This window comes from Lissotriton helveticus, chromosome 9 (assembly GCF_964261635.1).
Source record: "Lissotriton helveticus chromosome 9, aLisHel1.1, whole genome shotgun sequence".
Classification (NCBI taxonomy): Eukaryota; Metazoa; Chordata; class Amphibia; order Caudata; family Salamandridae; genus Lissotriton; species Lissotriton helveticus.
The window spans coordinates 364,942,115-364,963,949 of NC_136070.1; the positions used below are offsets into that span (position 1 = coordinate 364,942,115).

General features: G+C 46.7%; 2 protein-coding genes across 3 annotated transcripts in view; both read right to left on the bottom strand.

Moving 5' to 3' along the window:
- The window catches only part of CLMN (calmin), a 558,733-nt gene that overhangs the window by 328,193 nt on the left and 208,705 nt on the right, over window positions 1-21,835 (bottom strand). The window lies entirely within an intron of this gene.
- On the bottom strand, window positions 7,128-12,465 carry LOC144782757 (uncharacterized). The gene is made up of 2 exons (XM_078662064.1): window positions 11,998-12,465; window positions 7,128-8,436 (listed from the first exon to the last, which is right to left on the bottom strand). Exons 1-2 carry the CDS (start codon window positions 12,266-12,268, stop codon window positions 7,787-7,789), a joined length of 921 nt encoding a protein of 306 aa, XP_078518190.1. The 5' UTR covers window positions 12,269-12,465; the 3' UTR covers window positions 7,128-7,786.

The following is a 21,835-nucleotide window of genomic DNA, read 5'->3' on the forward strand; positions in this document are numbered from 1 at the left end:
TTGTTTAACCGTAGTCATGATCTTTTTTGAGTTTTAAAAAGGAACTTGTTTTGAAAATGCATAGCTATTCAGACATCAATCAAATAGAACAGGAAATAGCTCTCCCATAGCTATGGTAGAATGGAGTAGAGTAGGTTTGGGTACTTTGGAGTGGGGTAGTTTGAAGGGACATGGGGTAGATTGGGAGGGGTTGGGAGGGGTATGCTGTGGTAGAGTGAGGTAGGTTGAAATGGAGACGATTGTGGAAGGGTAGGTTGGAGTGGAGTGGGGGGGTGATGTAGATTGAATTGGGGTAGATTGGGGTGGAGTGGGGTAGATTGGGGAGATTGGAGTGCAGTGGAGTAGATAGGATTGGAGAGGAGTAGATAAGGGAGGAGTGGGGTAGAGTGGAATGGGGTGGATTGGAGCGGGATAAACTGGGTGGATTATGGTAGGATGGATTGAAGTGAAGTGGGGTAGATAGGAGTGGAGTGTGGTAGGTTGGAGTGGAGTTGGATAGAGTGGTGTGGGGGAGATTGGGATGGGGTGGGGTAGATTAGAGTGGCATAGATTGGTTTAGGGTGGGGCAGAAACAAATAGAGTAGAATGGGGTGCAGAATTGGAGTGTTTGGAGTGGGGCAGAATGGATGGGGTAGATTAGAGTAGCGTAGTTTGGAGTGGAATGGGGTATGGTAGATTGGAGTGGGATGGAGTAGGGTGGATTGGGGTAGAGTAGGTTAGATTGGACTGAGTGGAGTAGATTTGGGTGGCACATGGTAGATTGGAGTGACGTGGAGTGGGGTAGATTTCGTAGAGTGGAATGGAGTGTGGAAGATTGGCGTAGAGTGGAGTGGGGAAGATTGGGTGAACTGAAGAGAGTGAAGTGGGGTATATTGGGATAGGGTGGAGTACGGTAGATTGGAGTGGGGTGTAGTGCAGATGGATAGATTGGAGTGGACTTGAGAATGGAATGGAGTGAGAGAGTGTGGAACAGTGAAATGGAGTGGAGTAGATTGGAGTGAAGTGAGGTCTACTGGATTGGAGTGGAGTATATTGAGTGGATTTGAGATGGGTAGATTGGAATTGAGGGGGTAGATTGGAGTGGGTAGAGTGGAGTAGATGGGGTATAATGGAGTTGGGTAGATTGGAGTGGGGTTTACTGGGGAGGAGTTGCGTAGATTGGGGTGGGGTAGATTGGAGTGGGGGGCAGTGGGTTAGATTAGAGTGGGGGTAGATTTGAATAGAGTGTGGCAGATTGGAGTGGGGTAGAGTGGACGAGGTGGTGTGGGGTACATCTGGGTAGAGTGGAGTGTGATAGATTGGGGTGGGGTAGATTGTGTTAGATTTGAGTGGGGTTGATGGTGATAGATTGTTGTGTGGTAGACTGTGGTAGGTTGGAGTGGGGTAGATGGGGGTGTGGTGGGGTATATTAGAGTGGAGTGGGGTAGATTTGAGTGAGGTCGATTGTGATTAATTGTTGTGGGGTAGACTGTGGTAGGTTGGAGTGGGGTAGATGGGGGTGTGGTGGGGTATATTAGAGTGGAGTGGGGTAGATTAGAGTGGAGTGGATATGGATAGATAACAATGGAGGTTGGAGTGGGGTAAATTGGACTGGGGTAGATTGGAGCAGAGTGGGGTAGATTTGAGTGGAGTGTGGTAGACTGGAGTGGGGTGGAGTAGATTTGGGAGTGGAGTGGGGTAGATTGTAGTGGAGTGGGGTAGATTGGATCCTAGTGGAGTGAAATATGGTAGATTGGAGTGGAGTAGATTGGGTTAGAGTGGAGTAGATTGAAGTAGGATTGAAGTGGAGTACATTTGACTGACGTGTTGGTGATTGTAGTGGGGTGGAATGGGGTAAATAAATTGGGATGAGGTGGAGTGGAGTGGGGTAGCTTGGATGGAGTAGGATACATTGGAATGGAGTGGATAGAGATAGAATGTAGTGGGGTGGGGGTAGGTTGGTATACATTGGAGTCGAGTGGGGTACATTAGAGTGGGGTAAGTGGTGAGGAGGGGAGTAGAGTGAAGTGCAGTGTGTTACTGTGGAGTCAGTGGGATAGACTGGAGTGTCGTGGAGTCGAGCTGCGAGTTGTAGAGTGTGTTAAAGTGGAGGGGCGTAGAGTGGATTGGAATGTCATAGAGTGGAGTGGAGTGTTGTAGAATGCAGTGGCGTAGTATGGAGTGGAGTGGAAGGGTATAGAGTGGAGTGAAGTGGTGTATTGTGGAGTATGCATGTTTTGGTAGCACACTGCCATTACAGACAACATATTTTCTATTAAAATGACCATTGCTTTTGCACCAAATATGGTTTTACTGCGCACAAACGATAATGTCATTAACTAGTGTATTGATGTGTTTTGATTGCATTCAATCGTTATTTCCACCACAATTCAGATTTAGAAAAAAAGGTGTTTCGTTTGTACTAATTCTGATATATTCTGAAATATCAGCACGGTTATTTTCTTGTTGTTGTTGTGTGCTAGAAAACAAAACCCTACACCTTTTCCTCTGACATGGATACTCAGCAGGATTGTCACATAAATGTTCTCAGTTTGAAGTCAGAGAATAGAAAGTAAACACTAAGCTCCATGGAAGACAAAGCTTGCCATTTGACCTCTGTCCTTGAATGGACAGAAAATGTGACATAATAAGAACATGATTTAAAGGCCTGTTTACAGAAAGTGAAATCAATGAAGAATACAGTAAACAAAGTTTTGGACGACCTCAAGCCAGAAATATGAGTTACAAACCACAAAGCCAATGGTAAGCAATGAGCAGAATGTATTCCTAGGTCAGCTTTCTGAATGTCCCCAAGATGTCTTTAGCAAACCAGAGAGCTGCGCTGTCTGGTAGGTTTCAAGCTAAAAAGGGAGAGAAGATGATGTAGAAAAATAATACTAATAAAGGACTGAAGGTGGCGGGGGACATGGAGGGAAGAGATGGGTGGGGTATGCAGGAGGAGAAAGTGGACAAAGCATTAAAAAAAGTAATAAATCAGCACTAGACCCTAAAAAACCTTACACCCATCCAACAATTCTACGTCAAACAAATGTCCCTACTTCATGCACGAAAGAAGAGACTGATGCAAGTGCTCATACAGAAACAAACATGCAACAAACAAACCTATTGAGTTCTGAGATGGAACAAGACCGCCATTTATTCCATGCTTGTTAATCTACACTGAAGCAGCATTTTAAAAATGTGTGCTGTTTTGTACTGTTAATGTATTAATCAAACAGGAAATGGCCGCCTGGTTCTGGGTTGTGTCCCCATCAGTCAGCACAGTGGGGAAGGTCTACGGAAAATGAGCTTTTTCCAAGTTAAAATGTTTATTCCAACTAAAATAAATGTCCATCAGCGTCCACGACAACATTCTGCCTCAACCTTAACTTGGACTGTTTTTGAGTGAACTATTTTAATACGTCTGTGCTTTGACTTAAACCCACCATATTAATTAGGCCTGGCACCGTGAACATATGTATTTTTGACAGCATCCCAATTTAAACGCTCCAAAAGGTGCTTAACATATGTTGACTATGTGGTATCTCTCACACTCAATCACGGCATTCGTCATGCAGTAGTACTGCGGTGTTACATGCCTGCAAGAACTCGACTGGAGCACGCTCTCAATCCTCGAAGGTGACATAAAGACGTCTTTCACAGGCGACACCACAACAACACCCATGCATTCATCCATAGCACAGTACAGACTTGCCACTGTGCATCATTTGTGCCCTAGGATGCATGTGGTCACCCACGCACTTTAGGTAACCAGTACTTTTTTTTAACAATCAGATTTGACGCAAGGGAAAACCAAAACTATGGAGGAGAACGAGAGAAAGGAAAACTGATAAAATGAAGAAAGGAGGGATGAAAAACAAGCCGAAAGAGTGAGGAAAAGAGAAGGAAGCGGGACACGCATTGGCAACGCCAATCGTTCTCTGCAATGCAAGAGCTATTGGCTTTGTCAATGTGCTTCAGATGATAAGTGTTTCCCAGTCAGATGCAGCACCCAAGTGCCTGCAGCTGATGTGCCGTTACTTCTTTGTGTAACCATGAGCATGCATGAACAAGGCATCCCAAATTAAAGCTGGCGTTTATATACCAAACCATACCAAGGATGAGCTGGGAGTTTCTCTGGCAATGAATCTCACCAGGACGAGAGAAGCAGCATCATGTTTTATATAGGTTTGGGAAGGGGGGGGGGCTAGGATGGTATTGTAAAATGTTAAAGAATCCATGGCACGTCTTATTTCACTGCAAGAGATAGTTTTAGAAACACATTTCTTGTTTCAAATATGTTTTTCTACTAATTGTTTTAATGACAGAGTCTGCATGAACAGTATATTTTTATACTGCATGTACAATGTTTTCTTACTTTTCAAGTTGAAACTAAAGATATAATGAAAAAATATTAGAAAAGGAGGACTGGAGCTACAGGTACCTTAAATAATTGGGCTTCAACTCATTTGAGAAAAAAAGTGATTTGCTCACCGATGTTGCACAATGTCAATAAATTAGGATTTGGCGAAGGTCCTGCTCCAACACAAAATAAGAAAGGAAACTCATGAAAGGCTAGGAAGGCAGCGTTTAAACCACGAATCAAGTATTGTATTTTTAACACTATGGGCAATGATAACTCTGTGGAACAGCCTTCCTGCAGATGCATTCATTGCTGCTTTAGAAAATATCTTAAATTCCACTTGAGATTCATAGGTTGACGATGCTACAAGGAAGAAGCACACGATGCTGCAAGGAAGAAGCAAGTTGAAAACAAAATCAACTTCCTCCTCCACCCATGCTCCTCTCTTCTCTTCTGTGCCAACATAACCAGACCTGATTCTCTTATGATCCCAAAAACTTGGAGATAGTGAAAGATATGGAAGCTGAGAAAGAGCAAGCGATTGAGAGGACACAAAGAGAGATAAACGACAGGTGAAATAGGGGGAAAAAAGGGAGAACGAAACGGGGGGAGGTACTAGGGGGCAGTGGCGAGTCAAAGAAGTGAGAGAGTGAAAGGTAGAGGCAAGTGAGCGAGACGGAAAGAGAGAAAAAAGAGGTAGTAAGAGAATCAGGGAGAGGGAAAGAGGGTTGGATGTTATAAGAATTAACGTTTTATAACTAAAGAGCTACCATAATGTGTATGGTATGTGGGGACATTGGTTTGCCAGTTTCAGTTCCAAACTTCCATGACTATAAAAGTCCCACAAACGTTATGGAGCAAAGACCACTTTGGGATTCACACAACCTAGTACCCACTCTCGGACCCCACACTTCCCATCCCCACATCGACCAAATCATCCGGGAATCCTTTGGAAACATCAGTGGAATGGTTATGCATATTCATAATGAGGCAGAGACAAATATTACACACACTGATGTAAATATATGTATAGATATACTTGTGTGAGGACATACTGCATTCGCACATGTCATTAACACACATATGCATACGACATTTAAATATATGTGGGCGTGCACATACTTCATGCCCATGCGAGTGTGTGAGTATTTCGTACCTGCTGCCTGTGGACTCCACTGGCCCCGGACACAGACAGTTCACTGGTAGCTGCACCCACCTCTTAGTATATGGCTGGCCTTCATGCTTCTAGACAACTTTTCGCTGCTGGCAATCGGTGGATTTGTGGAAAAATGGAATTTAATGTAATAACTTGGGCCTTAAATTTAAATAACCTGGTTTAGTTGTATTCAGTTTAAAATGATCAGCGCTTATTGGCTTCCACTGCAATGTTGAAATGTTTGGGTGGGGTCTAGATATTTGGTTTGCAGTGCCTCTTATATTTCATGCAAAACACACCATTTCTCAAGGTTTGCTGCGAGTGTTCAGCATCCGGTGCTTGGACGACGCACAGAGTTTGTTTGGAGCTACCTTAAAACTCTGAGGTAAAATTGTCCAAAGATACCACTCGCTCTCTATAAGCATAAACGAATGAGCTTAAAAGGGAAAGGACAGATTCCCTGATGCCGATGGACTCCAGCCAGTCGATTATCAGTGAGTGGTTGATGGTATCAAACATGGCCGATAATTCCAGAAGAATCAGAGCCTCCTTACAGCCCTCGTCAACTGTGGACCCGATTTCTTCCAAAGCAGCCACTAGGGCTTATTCAGTACAGTGATGGGGCCTAAAACTGTACTGAGAGAGGTCCCGGAGATGGTGTTCGTCAAGGAAGGCAATGAGATCCACATTCATGACTTTCTCAAGAATCTTGGCTGGCAAAGAAAGGTACGAGATGGGCTGATAGTTTTTCATGGCTCTGGCATCAAGGGAGGTTTTTTGAGTAGTGGAAGAACCAATGTCATCTTCCAGGCTGAAGGAATGTGCCCTGAAATGATAATCTTGTTTAGCAGTTCTGATAGAAGAACTTCTACGTTCCCTAAGACACTATGAAGAACATTAGGGAGGCATCATGGATCAGTAGGGGCCCTGATTTAGTGACTTTGATGAGTTTGGTAACCTTTTCACCAGTGAGAGGGGTAAAAGCTGAAAAAAACATTAAATGTTACATTGGGTATAACATTCCTGGACTCAGTGGACTTGCCATTCAGATTGGAGGTGAATTGATTAAAGATTGCATTAACCTTTGACTGGAAGAAATTAGCTAATGTATTGCTCAGGGTTTGGTCAGGTACTATTGTGTTGTTAGCGCTGGTTGGCCAGAGTTTTCACTGTTTTAAATAACTCTTTAAAAGAGTTTTTTGCAGTGTTAATTTTATCAGTAAAGTATCTGGATTTTTCTGCTATAATAAAGGACTATTGCAGATAAGTTGGGCAATCGTTTTTCTCCATTTTTCTTCCTGAAGGCTGCATTTTTGTTTTAATAAATTTATATCTTGTGAATAACAAGGAGCAGAAGGCTTACTTCTGTGGTTTTTGATCGTCTTTCAGGGGCCAGCTGAGAGACTGCAGAGTCAATCAAGTACGTAAAATTAGTGGTAGCTGTCCCAATGTTATTTTCAAATGTGGGTCGCGCAAGAAAACATTGTCCACACCTTCTTTTAGGAGCAAGAAAGGCCACTTTTATTTTAGGACAGGTGCATCATCAATATCATAAACATATTCATTATTTATTTATTATTTACATAATTCAACTCTACAGTGAGCCTACGAAACCTAAATCCCAAAACCCCGAACAAACTCCTGCCTACTAACCCTAGCCTACCCAACGCTACCCTTCAGGATGGCCAACCCGCTCCAGGCTGCCCACCCCCACTAACAAAAACCCGCCTACAAAAGAACAAAGGCACCCATCCTAACAGTGGCAAACCTACCTAAACTAAACAGTGCCTAGAGCACCGCAAAATAACAAGCCCAGAAATAAATAAAGAAAAAGAAAAAAGAGGGAGGGTGGGTGGGGCAAAACAACCTCCCTTCACGCCTCCCGCCACGCAGTTAATAATCCCCGCCTGACTTCCCCTTTTCCCTCTGCGCTAATCAGCCACCTGTTATGTTCCTCGCGCGAACCTGCCCAGGGAGAGACCGGCTCGCGCCTGGCTCTCCCTGGGTCCCCCCTCGCGCAAGAAAACATTGTCCACACCTTCTTTTAGGAGCAAGAAAGGCCACTTTTATTTTAGGACAGGTGCATCATCAATATCATAAACATATTCATTATTTATTTATTATTTACATAATTCAACTCTACAGTGAGCCTACGAAACCTAAATCCCAAAACCCCGAACAAACTCCTGCCTACTAACCCTAGCCTACCCAACGCTACCCTTCAGGATGGCCAACCCGCTCCAGGCTGCCCACCCCCACTAACAAAAACCCGCCACCCAGGAAAACCTTTAGCGTTTTCCTGCCCCACCTAAAGGAAAGGAAGGAGCACACCACAACTGTACTTGAAGAACCTTGCTAATCAAGTCCCTGAGTTCAAGGAGGTAAAAAGAGAGGCCCAAAGCTGAGAGATGCACACCGTCCTCACAAAATAAATGATGTTCAGATACTTGTAAATGATAATGGTTCAAACTGTATATCCCCCAATGTTGACAAAAAAGGCGCATTGTCCTGTTCACTTTCCGTCTAGCCTTTTCCAGGGCAGAATGGGTCCGTGCCCCACGCCAGTGCAAACGGGGCACAAACTCAGTCCATATGAGCATGGTGCTCTCCCATGTGGTTCGGATGATTTCCAGGTCCTGCTTCATTAATTTTAACAAGGTCAGCCCAGAGAGAGAAACCAAGTCATTCTCTCCCAAATGTAGCACCAGGAGATCCGGAGGGCCCCCCAAACACTGCGAAACCAAAGCAGCCAAGGCGGGAAAAAGCCCACCCCAGCGCATTCCCCCTGTTCCATGCCATGAGACTTCATGTGTCATACTGTTCAGACCAAGCGATCTCCCACAAAGCTGGCTGGCAGCGGCTAAAGCTGCTCTTTTAATGAAAGAGTGCCCCAGTATCCACACCCTCCTTTTGCATCCGGCGACTGATAGCCAGGGACCTAGGAGAGAAAGAAATGTTAGACCAGCCAAAAATGCACTATTTCCTCACATACTTTTCACAACACTTGGAACGCCAACGACCAATGCGTCTGATCTGGGACCAGTCCCACCCCAGGCGGGCGGCCTCCGTCGCCGCACCAATTCTGAAGGAATGGGTACCAAACTGAACAGGGTCCTTCCCCAAACGCAGCAAGACCTTGCGTAATACAGCCAACAATTGAGATGCAACTATGGGACTACCATCCGCATGACAAAATATGGACCCCTGGAGAAAATGCGGAGAGGACACAAACACTTCCCATTCCCCAACCGGGCAACATGCAGAGACCCCACTCCTACCAAGGAACACCCACTTACCCCTCCCCATCTGGTCGGTTTTGGATGCCCGCAGCCAAAGTCGCACTCTGTCACTTTCCAACACCACCTCACCGCTGGTCATACCTACCCTGCCCCGCAACCCCAGCAACTCTGATGCCCGAAATGCCCCAAAGAACAACCACACAAAACACAAACGAAATTTGGCACACTCAAAAGCATCATGACAACACACCTCCAGTTCCAGCAACATCAACTGGAGCAATTCAAACGTCACAGGCTGCCGGAGCTGCTGACCCCCAGCCCGGAGCCTGGCCAAACCTTTCAACAATTTACGAACCAACACCCCCCCAACCGGATCCCTCCCCCACCAAAGCTGTCCATAAAAAGAAACCCCAGCCAATTTACCCGAAATGGTATTGGGCGACAGGCCTTTGTCCGCCAGCTGTAAAACAAACTGCAAGATGCATTGTTCATCAGACCAACCAGCCCTGAACGGCCCCATCGAAACCTTACAAAACTGCAGAAACTCAGACCAGGCTTTCACATAACCCCGCCTGGTGGATTCAGCCACAGAATTTTCCACCAAGTGGTGAACCCTCAATCCCCCAGGTCCCATACGTACTGTGGGATCGCTGTTGGTGCCAGGTCCGCCCCAGGAGCTAACTTGCGGAACTCGGACCACTGAAAGCGAGACAAAGAGTCAGCGATGCAATTAGAAGTACCAGGAACATGCCGCGCTTTAAAGACAATATTCAGTTGCAGACACCGCAGCATGAATGCGCGCAGGAGCCGCAAAACCCGCAAATCGCGAGCCTTTTGGTGATTGACAAGGTGTACTACAGCCAAATTGTCCACGTGAAACAAGACGGAACGATTCTGAAACTCATCCCCCCATAGGTGCAAAGCAACCAGCAGCGGGAAGAGCTCCAGAAACGCAATGCTGCGACCCTGATCCTTCCAGTGCGCCGGCCAGCCGGCCGCGCACCATCGACCTTCCCAAAATATTCCGAATCCGTGAGCCCCTGACGCATCAGTGAACAACTGTACTTGCCACACCATGTCCTCATCCGCAAAAAACAAGGACACGCCATTAAAGTCTTGCAGAAAACGAAGCCAGACAGTCAAATCGGCACGCACAGCGGTGGTAATGCGCACCCTATGATGGGGAAGGCTTGCTCCGGACATGGACAGACCCAGACGTCTGCAGAACGTCCTGCCCGCCCGAACAACCCGGCAAGCAAAATTGAGATAACCCAACAACTTCTGAACAGTTTTCAAAACCACTTTCCGCTCCCCCAGCACCAGATGTATGAAAGCAGACATTTCCTTCACTTTAGCCACAGGCAGTCTCGCCATCATAGACAGAGTATCAATTTCGATCCCCAAAAAAGTCAGGGACGTACAGGGACCCTCTGTCTTGTCCGGCGCCAAGGGGACACCCAATTCCTCCGCTAGAGCCTGAAAGATGTTCAAAGCCGACTGACACTGCCCAGAGCAACCCTCCCCAATGAAAAGAAAATCATCAAGGTAATGACAGACCAACGCGTGGCCACTAACAAAAGTGAATCGCCACTGTAGGAAGGTACTGAAAGTTTCAAACAGGGAGCATGACACTGAACAGCCCATGGGCAACACCCGATCCACGTAGAAACTACCATCAAAATGCATTCCTAACAGACTGAAATCCCAAGGGTGAATGGGCAATAGCCGGAAAGCCGACTGAATGTCGCTCTTCGCCAGCAAAGCCCCAACACCAGCCGTGCGCACGAGCCGCAAGGCATCGTCCACTGAAGCATAATTGACAGTTGAGTCAGCTGGATCAATAAAGTCATTGATTGATGAACCCTCGGGCCAGGACAGGTGATGGATAAGACAAAACTCCCCTTCCGCCTTCTTGGGCACCACACCCAGGGGTGATACAATCAAGTCAGGCAGGGGACAATCCACAAAAGGACCAGCATCCTACCAGCCGCAAGCTCTGCATCCAGTTTCTTCCGCACCACATGTGGACTCTCCTTCGCAGACTTCAAATTGTCCGACCACCTGCCCACCCTGGGTCCCTGATACCCAATCCGAAACCCAATTTTGAAACCCCAAGACAAAATCTTAGCGGCCTCAAAATCCGGATAATCCACCAGCCAGAGATCGAGAACCTCCTGCCTAATAGGAGTAGGGGCCCTTGTAAACAGACTGATGTTGCTGCCCCCTGCCCCCAGAACCCCGTCCCTGATCACCCCATCTCTGGCCGGGAAAACACTGGGTGAGGGCATGCTTCCCTCCACACTGCGAACACTCATGTTTATACCTGCAAGCGGGTCTGTTACAGGAACCCCTGTTAAAATGCCAGCAAGTGCCGGAAGCGGCTGATTGACCTCTGCCCCAAACCCCCGCCCCAGATTGAGCGGGGCGAGCTGAAAAGGGCCGATAAAACACAGGCTGCCCGCTAGCTGTGTGGGTCGTAGCAGGAGGGTTTGCCGATGCCATCCATTGCAACCATAACTCAGAGTCAACTGTACCCCACGAACGCTCAGGGAAAGCGGCCATGCGCGCCCTAAATTCGTCATCGTAGGACAACCAAGCAAAGCCGCCAAAATAACTGTGAGCCTTGCGGATGACATCTGCATATTTAAACATGTCTATTGCTTTCTCAGGATGACGTTGACAATAAACGCTGGCATAAATGAGAAAGGCCGAAGTCCAGTTCTCTATAGACCTCGGAACACGAGGCCTCCGAGCCAATTCTAATTCCTCCTCTTTCGACCCTTCTTTTGCCTGGACATCCCTGTGGAGAAGTCGAAAAACATCCACAAAAGCCCCAGACCAGATCAGAGTCTTCGTTTTTTCGGACAAATGGGACCCCAAGGGCATCCCCACCCCAGAATAAGGCAACTTTTTCGGTAGGATACTATCCTCCGCTACCCGAGTGGCAGCCACCCCGCCATCCCCCGATAGAGAAACTTCTTTTGCCACTTGTACAGTAGAAACATTCGAAATTACGGGCCGCTCAAGCCTCGGTGCCAGAGCGACTCGCTCAACCACAACCCCATCACCCGTACCACAAGATCTCGTACTCTTAACAGGGAGACTCTCCCTAGGTTGCACATTTGAAATTACGGGCCGCTCAAGCCTCGGTGCCAGAGCGACTCGCTCAACCACAACCCCATCACCCGTACCAACAGATCTTGTACTCTTAACCGGGAGACTCTCCCTAGGTTGCCACACTGACCACCACCCATTCTTACCTCTTGGTAACTGCTCCGACTGCTGGGCGACGGCCCCACGATCCCGCTGAGAAGGTCCAGACCACACTGCCCCTCGTACACCCGCAAGGTCCGCTCGAGACTCCTGCAAAACACGAGAAACAGCGGGTTGCCCTAACCCACCCCCCTGGGCCCGTGCTGCCAAAAACCCAACATCTGTCTCTCTCAATTCCCCTTCTTCCAAATCATCATCACGAAAACTCCCACAGAAAGCTTCATCAGAAAATGCAACCTGTTCACTCCCACTGGGCATAGCCCCATCACCAATACCCCCATCATAAAATTGCCAGTCGATGTTTTGAAAGCTATGTGCACTGAAAGCTGTAGAAGAGCCGTCCGCTCCAGACAGCCCCCCTGTAAGCCCACCACTGGAAACAGCCGTGTGGACAGTTCCCGGGCCCGTAGAAACAGCCAACAGCCGCCCAGCCGAAGGCGCAGAGTGAAAACTGCGGCCGCTCGAGCCAGACGAGGAAACAGCCCCTAAAACATCACCCCCAACATGAGAACCGCACTCACCCCCCGACGCCAGCCCTAATCCACCCACCGAGCCAGCCTCAGGACCACCCAGAAGCCCACCCGGGCGGCCCCTGGGGACCGGGAACAGAGACTGACCAATGGCGGGGGGCGCCCCTTTGCGCAGCATGCCCTTGCCCCCCAAGGTCACGGACTTAGGGGTGGGGGGGGGCCGGGGGCAAGGAGCACCAGTTACAACAGCCTCAGGGGCCGTGGGATGCGGCGTGGCATGTGTAGCACCCACCTGGACCACAGCAGGAGCCGGGGGCGGGGCCTCAGGGGGGGGGCGCAAAGGCATCGCAACCCGGGAGTGCCCAGCATCAATGAGAACCGAGTGAGGGGGGCCAACAACGTGAGGGGGGGCAGAGACAGGCCCCGACACGGCCGGTGAGAGCAGGTAACACTGCCCATTGATCCATAAACATGGAGGGCCCCCAGCCGGCAAAGGCGGCACAGAGGACAGAGGGGCAAGAGACACCACAGCAGTGGGGGGGCGTGCGCGCGCCCCTGCGGCTCTGCGCTGCGCCCTCGCTTGGGCCTGGGCCCCGCCTGCTGCTTCCCCGACGACCCAGCAGCGAGACCGCCTGGACGCGGTGTCAAGCGGCCCGCAGAACGCCCCCGCCTCCCCCCGGGCGCCCCTCGTGAACAAGCAGGTAAAAAAGGGGCTTCACATACCTGCTGGAGGGCGCCCGGGTCACACGGCGGGGGTCCTGCCTCCTCGGCCTGCAGAACAAGCCCAGGCCCATCGGCCGGCATGGCCGCCTCGCCGTCGTCGTCGTCCTCAGGGCCCGGCGACAGACACGCCTCCACCGCCCTGGCGACGCCCTCCGCAGCTTTGCGAGGGGGGCGGGACAAGCCGACCCACGCCTCCTCCAGGACGCCGGGCATCAACAAATCCTCCCGCCCTGCTGCACAGAGGAGTTGAACCGCCCGCCTAACCTCCGCCGCTTCTTCCATGACCCAGGTACCGCGCAAAACAACCTCCCTTCACGCCTCCCGCCACGCAGTTAATAATCCCCGCCTGACTTCCCCTTTTCCCTCTGCGCTAATCAGCCACCTGTTATGTTCCTCGCGCGAACCTGCCCAGGGAGAGACCGGCTCGCGCCTGGCTCTCCCTGGGTCCCCCCTTGAGACTTCAAAAGAGTATTATTTAGTTTAGTCTTGTCAATTTTTTGCCAGGGGCGGAATTTAATCAAAGAAGGCATATGGTGGCTAATGCTGTTATTAGTAAGGACTTTAAGCAAGAGAAACAATGACTAGCCAGCACTATATAAAACCTTGCAAATAAATAAATAAATGCTTTGTGGTCAGTCCACGTCAGGGGCAGGACTTTCTCAAAACTAAACTCATGATTACTGGTAAAAACCCAATCAAGGGTGTGGTTTGCCAGATGTGTACCTGAGGTATTATTATTTGAGTAAAGTCAAAACTAAACAGGCTCTCAATGAGGTGTTCTGTGTTTTTATTGTCTAGAATTTCCAAATTAAAATCCCCAAGGATTTCAGTATTAGGGAGATCCATACATGATGCAGTGAACTTAATTTAGGCTTGAATACGTTTTGCTGTGGGCCCAGGGGGGACGATAGATTAAAATGCCATTGGGGGGACAGTATTGGTCCATTTAAAATTAAACATAAGGGCTTTGCAGTCTATGTGTGGGATAAGCTGAAACAAGGCTTTAAGATGGTTGCGAAAATTTATTTCGAGCCCACCGCCACGTTGCTGGCTAGTCCAGTCTGTAAATATTTTAACCAACTGGAATAGCAATTCGTAAATCAGAGTCTGATGTAGGATCGGCCCAGGTTTCTTTAACAAAATAATATCTGGAGAATAATAGTCCACAAACTCAGGGAATTCATATTTATTTTTAATAAGAGAAAGCGTATAAAGGAGAATTCAAGTAAGTGAATCAGACAGTAGAATGGAATTAGGGGTTAATGGAAGGGATTGCAACATAGTCCACGCCTCCACTCATGAAGCATTGTTTGGCATCAATGTAATGTTGTAGTTTTTTAAATCTACAACAGTCAATATTAAAATTGGGTTTAGAGGGTCACAGAGATTGTTCCTACCTTGGTGGCCGAGCTCCAGGAGCATTCTTTGAATAAATATACTTGGGTGAGAAAACAGCCAGGGGTCCTGGCGCAGGGTGTGGTCCGGCCAAGGACAGACGCAGATGGGTATGGCTTTGGCACGCTCGCTGCGCATGTCCGCTGTTCGTCGACACTGGCCTTCTCCTAATAGATGCATTGCCGTCCTGAGACTAGACCACCAACCTCCAAAAATGGCGGTGAGGGTTGTGGCAAGATTTAACCGGGGAGTGTGGCCGCACGATGTAGCCCTTTCCGCACAAACAAATGATAATAAAGGATCTCTAAGAACAATAAGGAAAAGGATCTTTAAGAATAAAAGGAAATAAAGGATCTTTAAGAATAATGTAGTCTTTTAAAAAGGCAACACTTTCAGAAATCATTGTTTTTTAGGCTTTTAGGAGAGTTCATCTATGTGTTTTGTAGTCTGTCTGCTTAACTTCCACACTATCTAGGGGTCATACATACGAACAGCTGCCCTCATGGGAATATTCCAAAGCAGTGTAAGGGAACGAAACCTCATTGGAGCGTTTCAAAAACACGACCTTTAGTACAAGAAAACAAAAAAATGCAGCGTGATTACGAAATATCCCCCGGCAAGAAAATATACTCAGGAAATGGTTTTAAAAAATCTGATAAGGCATTTGCTTTCCATGCAGGACATCTTTTCAGTTGCACGAAACGTTTAAGCTTTATGACACAATGCACAAGAAATGCAGAACCTCCAGACAGTGCAGGGTTTGTGCAAAGAGGTGAATGATTCCTTATTTTTACATGGATGGGCACGTAACACCACCTTGAGATCAGCACCAGCCGATCCACATTATAAAGGGGTGGCGTGTCTGAGGCTATTTCTGTAACACCAAAGTGTCCCAGAGGAGTGAAAAAGCCAGTGCGCATGCCTGTCATGGACTTTGCAAGATACAGCTCCAGGTTCTTGTAGCAGAGATAGCACTGCCTCTACTTCTAGATTTACTACATTTGTAGACTACTGAGAATAATTTAGGGCTTTGTGGATGAGCATCTTGTCGAATTTTATCAAATATTAATTTCAGTACTTAATAGAGAGATTTCGGCAGGAACGATATAGCAATTTACAGAGAATGACGCCCATCGCAAAAAGTTGATTGGACACATCCGTCAACTGTCACATCTCCACACTGCTCCATGATGGAACTCCTACCTCTGTTATGGTTCCCTCCATATCAAAAATCCAAACATTGTGAGAAGTTAGAATTGGTTAGAAGTTCTTATACTTTAATGGACTTCAAAGGAATGCAATTTCCACAGCAGTAGAATGACAGACATTTTATATTTGTACCCCAGTAGACATTTCATGGCAGTAATGCATGTGTGCCTGTAAAAAACAGAAAGGCATGAGATGCAAAGAAGTGGGTAGACTTTTGGAGACCACATCTCTGAGTGGGCACAGAACACATAGAATCCACAGAGGGACTTAAAAATGTCACAGCCCTTCATAATACTCATAATTTAAACATATTACTAAATATCTTACCCAGTAATTCACAATTTATGTGAGGACTCTCGGGGTCCAATTTATAATCACCCAAATTTAACCATACCCTGAATCAATTCCCTGGAATTGGTAACACTGTGAGTGAGGAAAATCCGTGCCATTTTCTGAGCCACTCATAATGAGGGCATCAGTGGCAGCCAGGGGTAAAAGCCTCTATTGATGGCATGCCCTTTAGTATCCCTGGCACTGCCATTTAAAATTTTAAGCCTCAGGGTCCATGGTGTAGTGCAGGAACAGAAGGAAAAGAGGCCTCTAATAGCAACATTAAATTCACATTTAGTAATATAGTTAATGGCTCTTCTCCCCTGCCTTTTGGTCAGCAAATATTAGGCATGTTGAGTGGTGCTAACAGTGCACAGTAGAATAACAAGGATGCCATGGGCCCTGGTGCAAGAAGGAAAAATCGCCAGTTTGACTGTTGCTGGAGTAGTAAAGTACAGCAATTATCAAGGTTTAATGGCCCCTCAAAGCTCTGGGCTCTGGTGCACTGCACCTGCTGCACCAATGGTAGCTACACCCAAGGGGTGCATGATTTCCCCTCTGCTACCTCTGACATTTGTTACAATGTACTTCTATGAATGCAATATCATTTATTATATTTGCAAATTCAATCTTACAATACCACTCTCCACGGCACATATTTTGTGCCGATATCTCCCTGTTTATAACTTGAGTACATAACTACAAACCCTTTCAAAGTCAAATTTCAGTAATACAACTTTGTAACTAATGTATCATTGTTAAATATAACTTCTAACAAAACTGTTTCAGGAACTAACCGTAACATCTTAATACATTATGCTGACAGCTCTTGAAACGTATGTTTCACAGTATTTGGTAGTCCACATGAGACTTTGTTAAGAAGCACAATTCTTGGTAAATTGTAGAGGTGGGCGAGCCACTGAAAGCTCAAGCCAGGCTTGAGCCTGAAGCCTGGCTGTGACTCAGCTCGAGGTCCTGTTGGAAACTCAAGCCCATAACAAGTCGAGCTTTCATGTGGCTTCTGCCGGCCTTCCTCTATGCAGGATGTTATGGTCAGAGCTGCTGACTGAGGATCTGGGCAGCCCATTTGAGTCTCAGCATTGTTCAACATACTGTGATTCTGGGCACATCACTTATAGTACGCGCACAATGAAACACTCAGTCTCCCACACTTCTTACACTCCCCAATGCCCGCTGAGCCCAAGAATATCCAGAATCGATTATGTTGTCAAAGGCGTAGACTTTTATTCACATCAACCATATAAATCTACACAACCACTATGGGAGAAACGAGTAAAGCATTAAGTGGATAAATATCAAATTGCAGCAACAGACTTTGCAACCTCCATATGTCAAAAGCAGTAAGGAAATTAGGCATAACATTTTAATTGATTTCATCTTAGCCATACACATGTACTTGAATTTGTTGGCCGACTCGGCGATCCACTCAGCTGCTCACCATGTGCAGGCAGGCCCCAACGCGCTACAGCAAACATTGCATTACTTGAAATACAGGGCACCGCATAGCCCACCGAGGTACCTGACCACAGGCATCCTTCCACATAGTCCACATAGTCCATATGTTGCGGGATAGGGCAGTAGAGGCAGGACCACTGGCAGGTCAGTCCAAAGCGGCAAACCTAGCCGTGATGCCACGACCAAAGCGCATTCGAAAATCTCACAGCCGCATATGAGATACACATGGGCGACGATGATGCACTCGCTCCAGCCGCGCCGCCATCCCGCCCCCATCCCACGGAACACCATTCAGCTAACTCATCATCCCTTTCCGACACACCCGCGGGCCATATAATTCACCAGCAATATGTAGCAAAATGTATATTAAGGTAATGAGATATATATATATTTATTGTTTTTTTTATTTCTTTTTTTTAAACGAGTATCGAACCTAACCAAATCTAATTCGATTACATTAACAATCAACGCTCGCTCCATTGAGCTAAAGGCTTTTTGCAAAACTACGCCAGGCCTTCCTAGACCCACCGTGCCACATGCCTCACTGCTTTCAAGTTCTTGCGGCTTCCCCGCGGTCCCAGGAGACAAAGAGGAGGAGACCCTAGTGGCGCCACCTTATGTAACCGACTAATGCTAATGTTAAGTTTCAGTTTCGGAATGTGGCTCCTACGTCATCGGGGGAAAAGGTTGATCCCAACTAGCCCCTCAACTAAGCTTGGTTTCATGGCACGACTAAGGGCGCACCTCCTCTAAGTGAGGGGGCGCCTAGTCAATCTCCTTATGCCTATAAACAATGCATGTTACCTTGTGTAAGGTAACGGGTGCCATTGAAAAGCGCTTAAATAACCCTTCGGCTCGTGTTTGCGCAGTATTTTAAAAACTACCGAAAAATACACGAGAGGTAAAAACAGTGTTAACATATTGAAAGACAAATAGATGCTGTTTAGTGGATGATTTCTGCAAAGTGAACCAGAAAACCTGGGCAATTCGCCGCTTTCTTCATTGTCACGTATGAAAGCACTTTCAAATATGCGAGTCAGGCTTTCTGTTGTACAAAAGTATCACTTTTAATACGTACTTCTCAGGGCAATACTATATAATGTGCCCTACTAGCCTCAAAGCTTCCACATGTTAAAGAAATACACTTTTTTGAATTCTGAAGAGACCTTATCATATTTTATGCCATGTTTGTTGTATAATTCACTAAGCAAATATTTTCATGCCTCAGCTCCAGCACGGGCTCTATGATCCTAGCCAGACCCTTGGCTCGGCTCTGGCTCGGCTCTCCCTGTTAATCTGCAGGCTTGCCCACTTATAGTAAGAAGTGGCCAGCCTGGTTAAAAAAACCTTCAGTTTGAGAACTTGTGGATCACCCGCGACTTGAGATGTGCTGCTGAATTTTCAGAAAGACACGTTCAAACCTCCGGAAAAAAGAAATGTTGAAAATTAGGTTCAGAAATGGCAAACAACGTCCCCTGTTCGCACTCACCCGTAGAGGCGTAATCCTTCCCCCATAGCTACTGATGAAATCTCTATTGTGGTGTCGGGGCCCTAGGCCCACATGCTATAACAACGAGTGACACAGACACCAGTTAGGGAATCGTGATTCTGGCCTCGAGCACGTGTGCTCGGCCACTTTTATTCTCAGCGTCACCTGACACAGTGACGTCTGTGGTGGGTGGGTGCTCAGTGTAAGGCTACACCAAAACAACTAGACTGTGTCCTAGCAGGACACTACATCTATGACCTAATGAATTGAAACCTGCCCTGTTCCAGAGAGGTGCAGACCGCTCCCTAAAGGTCCTGTATTTTAAGGTAATCCAAGATTTAGAAGAGCTCCTGAACTTTTGCAACAAACCCTTAAATGAACGCCGTGTTCTTTCTATAAAAAGAAAGCACAGCTTCTAAATTAATTTGTTCCTCAGAGTCCACGGCCTCTGCAGCCGGCTTTGGAAGGAAACCTTGTTTTGGTCAAAGGTCCTATTCCAAATCAAGAATTGTCTAAATTAAGTTGCTATTTTCCTCCCCTCAATTGAGCATTTATTGAAAACTGAAGGCGGAGGTTAGGTTGAGTGGCTGTGGCTGTTTTGTATTATCAAATAGTCCGGCTATAATTAGAATGCGAAAACCAACGCTGTGTCAAGGAGGCCCCTGAGGCGAAACACCACAGGGAGAGGCGCAGGCAAATGCACGGCTGTTGCTGTAGTGACTGAAAACAATGTGGCATCCTGGAGCTGTGTAATAACTGCAAAATCTAGCGTCACTCGATCACTGCAGAACAACTGTGCCCTTCCCAACCAGGAAACAAAGGCCACTCTTGGCAAGTTCTCCCCCTCATATTGAGTGTTAAACGAGCTCTGAAAGTGCTCACTAGACATGATTATGATCACGGATTCATTGGCATGAGCAGGGTTTGGTGAGCCCAGCAAGGGGCAGATTTTGATATTGACAGATTGGAAAAAACACTTGCAAATTTCTTGAAAACAACTTCGATTGAAGGGACGTTAAGGTACTGATCTGATACCTACAAAATGTATGAAAATCTCTAGTTAAGGTTAGCTACCAAATCATACCAGTCACCCCTCCAGTACCCCCAACCCCCTCCCCCCGCCAACCAAAGACCACTTAATTATATATATATATTTTGGGAGTTTTGTAGAGCGCTATGTGCTGCCTTTTCTGGCTACCTCAGGGGTCCATTGGATGTAAAAGTCTGAACAAGGGGCAGTAGGGATTGAGTTAGTGTCCAATCAACGATGGACGGCATAGTTTTGATGTTCACAAATTACACTTAGAACACCATTTCTGGTATCAAATTAGCTATTACCTGTCCTTCACACATGGTACACAGTGGACAGGCCATTCCCATTGTGCCGCTCACATAGTAGATTGTCTTCTGCTATACCCTATGCCAGCCACATACATAGGCAAAGGGCACATCCTGCGTACAGAGCATGCCCTTCAGCCATGCACTGGGCGGCTTGAAATGCTTCTGCGAAGTGCTGATCCTCTTCCTCTCCAGTTAAAAGCATTGTATCACTGCTGAGAAGTGCAGGTACTCTCCCTCTCAAAGAGGTGCAAGTACTCAGTACCTGAAAATATCCGCCCATATAAAGCACTGTGCATTACTCTCTGGACAAAGGGAATGAAATGCAGTTGTATGTTGCATACAGAACACATTACCCCATATCATCTCCTTGGTTCACTCTATGCAAGGGCACATGCCTCTTTTGTAGTGCAGATAAGGGCACAGAGCACAGCGGCAATGGCCCGCATATTTTATGAAGTCACCATTGGTGTAATCAAAGATGGCAATTGTAATGACGCAAGATGTCCTGTCTAAGGTCACGAACAGTACATGGAAGTATGGGAATCTATGGTTATCAACCCTAATCATTGTCTCAAATGCTTACATCCCTTATCTTAGTCATTGCATCCAGTCCATTAATATTCCAGTTTAGGATCCTAAAACAATCTCTCTTGACTTGCTGCTTGACCTAGCTAGCGCCAGTCTTTCCTTTTTTTTCTCCATGCCAACCCTCCTTTTCCCCTTACACCATCCTCCCAGTCCCAGTTGTTGGTTGGGGTTCCCTCTGCCACCCCAGGAAAAATGACCCACAATCCTCGTTGTCAACAACAGCGATAGGAGGAAGACTCTCCTTAAAGTGCTCATTCAAGAAGGGTCTAATGATTTTTAATACAGGTATACCCATTATTAATTTTAAAAAATGAGGGTGAAAAGTAAAAAATGATAGGCCCAACGTCACTGCATTACTTAAAGACTCCCCCTTAACTTGAATAATTTAACCATTTGTACGAACAGAATTAATGTCCTAAATCTCATATTTTGTTCCTGCTTTTCACAACCTTATCCCAGATCACCCAGCTATTGTGCAACTATTCACTAGGAATACTCTAATCTTCCAGATATTAATCATTACCTGTGCTTGGACTTTTTACAGGTACACAATATGGAATAACCACAATCAATTATTTTCAAGTTTGGAGGTTCTTGTTCTTATCCATATGTATATATTAACCATGGGATTTTATTATAGTGTTCCAAGGCTAGACAATCCTCAGTTATATCCCAGGTAAACTTTGGTTCTCTCCTTACACCAAATGTTATACCAGGAACATAAAGCTCTCACTTGTATTGAATCTTTTCTATTATGTTTGCAATGTGCTGTGATCAGCTCAAAATAGCAATGAGTGTAGGTCA

Bases quoted from the DNA above. Each gene is read 5' to 3' on its own strand.
- LOC144782757 (XM_078662064.1), bottom strand. From the start codon at position 12,268: ATGCCCAGTGGGAGTGAACAGGTTGCATTTTCTGATGAAGCTTTCTGT. The intron at 8,437-11,997 runs GTAAGAATGGGT...TTTCTCTCCTAG, and splicing joins GTCGGAGCAGTTACCAAGAG to GTCCCTGGCTATCAGTCGCC.